Here is a 3295-nt window from a genome sequence, read left to right as displayed (position 1 = left end):
GCCGGTTTGCTCACTGGCTGAGCGTGGTGCTGACAACACCAAGCCAAGGGTTGAGATCCCCTTACCGGTCATCTTTAAAAAAAAAAAAATGTACTTACGGATACATTTTAAAGGGCAATAGAAAGATTTTTAGGGGTGACTAGCCATAGAAAGAATATGACTCACATTTTATGAGTTCTTATGTATATGCCAGAACTTGTACAAGCCACTTTATTTTTGTTATCTAATTTAATCTTTATAACAACTGAGGTTCAAAATGGAACCTTAGTAATTTTTGGAACTGAGACTTGAACTTAGATCTGTTTGGCGCCAAAGCCAAGTTCTCAACCATTATACCACAATGCCTCAAGCTTCTAATAGATCTAATAGTTGATTCTGATAGTTGGCATTGTCTTTAGGATAAAATGTTAAGTTCCTAAGTATGATGTACTAAGGTTCTTTGAAATGTATATCCCCACTTACCTATCCAGCCTTTTCTTTTACCATTTTCTCCCTTACCCCTATATTGCTGATTATTTTGCAGCTCCCAAACTTGCTGTGCTTTCTTGCTTTCAGGCTTTAATACATGTTATTTCTTCTCTCTAAAATGCCCTCTCTGCCTCATTTTGCCTAACTTATTCCTGTCCTTTAAAACTTAGCTTAGTCAATAATCTTAGGAAAACCTTCTCTAATCTTCAAAGACTGGGTTAGCCCCCTCTTCAGAACACTTTTTACCTGTTTGTTATAACAATTATTACATATCATTGAATATATATATTCTTGTATATCTCTCATGAATAATTTCAGCAAATAACATTGTTTGATCGTGCACTTAGCATTGTTCTTGGCCAGTGGTAGGTACTAAGTATACCTTTGTGGGATGAAGGAATATTTGAATGGACAAACTAATGTTTTAAAATGTTTTTTTCTTTTTTTGTTGAAATGCAGAGCCAGGTTTTCGAGGACTAAATCCTCCAATTCCTTGGGAACATGCACCACGTCCTCATTTTCCCCTTGTCCCAGCTTCGTGGCCTTATGGTTTGCATCAAAACTTCATGCATCAGGGAAATGCCAGATTTCAGCCCAACAAACCTTTCTATACTCAAGGTACCATTGCTTACAAATAAATTAACAGGCTGGGTGGGTTTTATTCTGGGCCAAGGAGCTTCAGTGAAGGCCAGGATCTGTCATGCATTTAGTAAACATTTATTGAGAGAGCATAAGGTATGTCAGACTGTGCTAGGTGCTTGTTGCTCAAGCAAGATGAAAATAAAATCCGCATACTTAGTGCTCATTTTATTAAGAGAGCCAAACAGGTAAAATAGACAAAAATAGGAGTTTAGAAGAATCAGTTAATATTGCCTGAGCAGAGGGGGCAGCATTTCGATATCAGAGATTACATCACACGAGATTTTGATGTTTGAACTAGATCTTGAAACAGATATAGGAATTGCTTTTCCTGGGACTTTTCTACAGATTAGAGTAAAGGGGGTGTTCTTAGCTGAGGGAATAATATATGCACATTACTGAATTTCCTGGCATAATGAGGAAGAAAAGAAAATAATAGGACTGGAGGGTGGAGGTATATGGGAAAGGTGTGTAGGTGATAAAGCTAGAAAGAGGGTAGGTTGAGACCATATAATGGAGAGGAGTTTGGGCTTGGTTTAATGAGCAGTGGGAATCTAATACGAGAGTACTTCAAAAAGCTTGTGAAAAATAGAATTAAAAGATGATCTGAATCTTTCCATGAACTTTTTGAAGTGCCATTGCACAAATTTCTGAGTTGAATAGAGACATGGTCAGGTTTAGTAAAAGTAGGACTTGAATAACATTAAAATTTATTATATTATTTTGGTGCTGTAGTAGTACCAATAATAGCTTTGACCTGAGAAATATTATAAACTAAGAAATCCAAGGAAGTAGGCTGGCTGATTAGCTCACTTGGGAGAACATGGTGCTCTGAGGTCAAGGGTTCAGATCCCCATATCTGCCAGCCATCGAGGAAAAAAAAAAAAGAATTACAAGGAACTTGGAGCATTTTATCTGATATTTAATCTACTTGCCTTAAAAACGTATTGTTCTTACTTTTTCCTTTTTTTCCTTGGCTGCTGGCCAGTTTGGGGATCTGAACCTGTGAGCTTGGAGTTTGGTGTTATAAGGCTGCCTGCCAAAGGGATCTGTTCTAACAGGCAGTGTTTGAGTCTGGCCTTTACCTATTGGTTAATCTGGGAGTTCAAAATACTGGAGTCGGAGATTAGAGGCAGACACTCAGGAATGTTGACTGAATTAAATGATAACTTTAAGGGGAGGGCCCCTGGTATGAGTCTCAGGCTTGAGACACTTAAGCCTTCCTAAACCATCCATGCACTGCTGGGGTGGAACCTTGAGTATGGTTGTGTTCTTCTGAGCAAAGAACTAGGGCTGAGTTAACATCAGTTATACAAACCCTTTTGGGAGGGGAGTTTCTGACGTCTTTCCTGGTGGGTTTCTTCCCTTTGATTCCTCCTCTCCATCTCTTTTTTGTCTCCTTTCCTTTCTTTCACATAACTGCATTTCCCTCGCCTTTTCTTCTCTTTCCCCACCCCCTAAATGTTTTGATATGCTTCATCTTCTATTATATAAATAGAAAGAGAAGTAGCTACAAGTTAATTTTAAGAGGCTGTCAGATAAACAGGCACAAGCCTTTCAGTATCCTGTCTGTGTTGTATCCAACAGACAGATGTGCCACCCGTCGGTGTAGAGAGCGTTGTCCCCACCCACCACGAGGAAACGTGTCGGAGTAATGCGAGTCCGTTTTCTTTCAGCTGGTCAACTGATGCACAGCAACCAGCCAATCCTGCTGTCTCAAGGGTATCCGTACCTCAATGTCAATTACATTCAGCAGAAAAAGTGACATTTAAATGGAAAGCAAAACAAATCAGGTCCTGATTTAAAATTTTAACACGTTTAGATAGCTTATTTAAATTCTAAGACTGTTTTTAAAGACTGTATTATTTGTATATAAATATAAACTATAGTTTTTACTAGTATCACCAAATTGAGTGATACAAATTTCATCTATTTTATTACCCTATTTTTAAGGGAATTTTATGTTTTGTTTAACCTTGATGAATTGTATAAAGAGAGAATTTAAAAATTACATTCTTTATTTTCTATTAGCTGTATTCATACTTTGGTTGCTTCAAACTTTATATATATTGTTCTTAAGAATTAGGAAAGAATTTCATGTGTTTTAAATTTGTCACTTCTATTCTTTACAGAACCTTGTAGTGCCAAAAACTTTTTAAAAGGTAAAAAATAAATAAATAAAACTACA

At 37.1% G+C, this 3295-nt stretch overlaps 1 protein-coding gene across 5 annotated transcripts in view; it reads left to right on the top strand.

The window, feature by feature from the left end:
- The window catches only part of ZCCHC11 (zinc finger, CCHC domain containing 11), a 123312-nt gene extending 120017 nt beyond the window's left edge, over window positions 1-3295 (top strand). For 2 of the 5 annotated variants that reach the window (XM_008578504.1, XM_008578436.1), the window contains exons 29-30: window positions 928-1086; window positions 2695-3295. In XM_008578504.1, coding sequence (XP_008576726.1) covers window positions 928-1086; window positions 2695-2762 — 227 coding nt within the window. In that variant the 3' untranslated portion in view covers window positions 2763-3295. The remainder of the gene's footprint in view (window positions 1-927; window positions 1087-2694) is intronic. The other 3 variants (XM_008578368.1, XM_008578308.1, XM_008578575.1) reach the window with 2 other exon arrangements.

Source organism: Galeopterus variegatus, unplaced genomic scaffold, assembly GCF_000696425.1.
Source record: "Galeopterus variegatus unplaced genomic scaffold, G_variegatus-3.0.2 Scaffold6, whole genome shotgun sequence".
NCBI lineage: Eukaryota > Metazoa > Chordata > Mammalia > Dermoptera > Cynocephalidae > Galeopterus > Galeopterus variegatus.
Note: the sequence above shows the minus strand (reverse complement) of the source record. Positions and strands in the feature narration are given on the sequence as shown.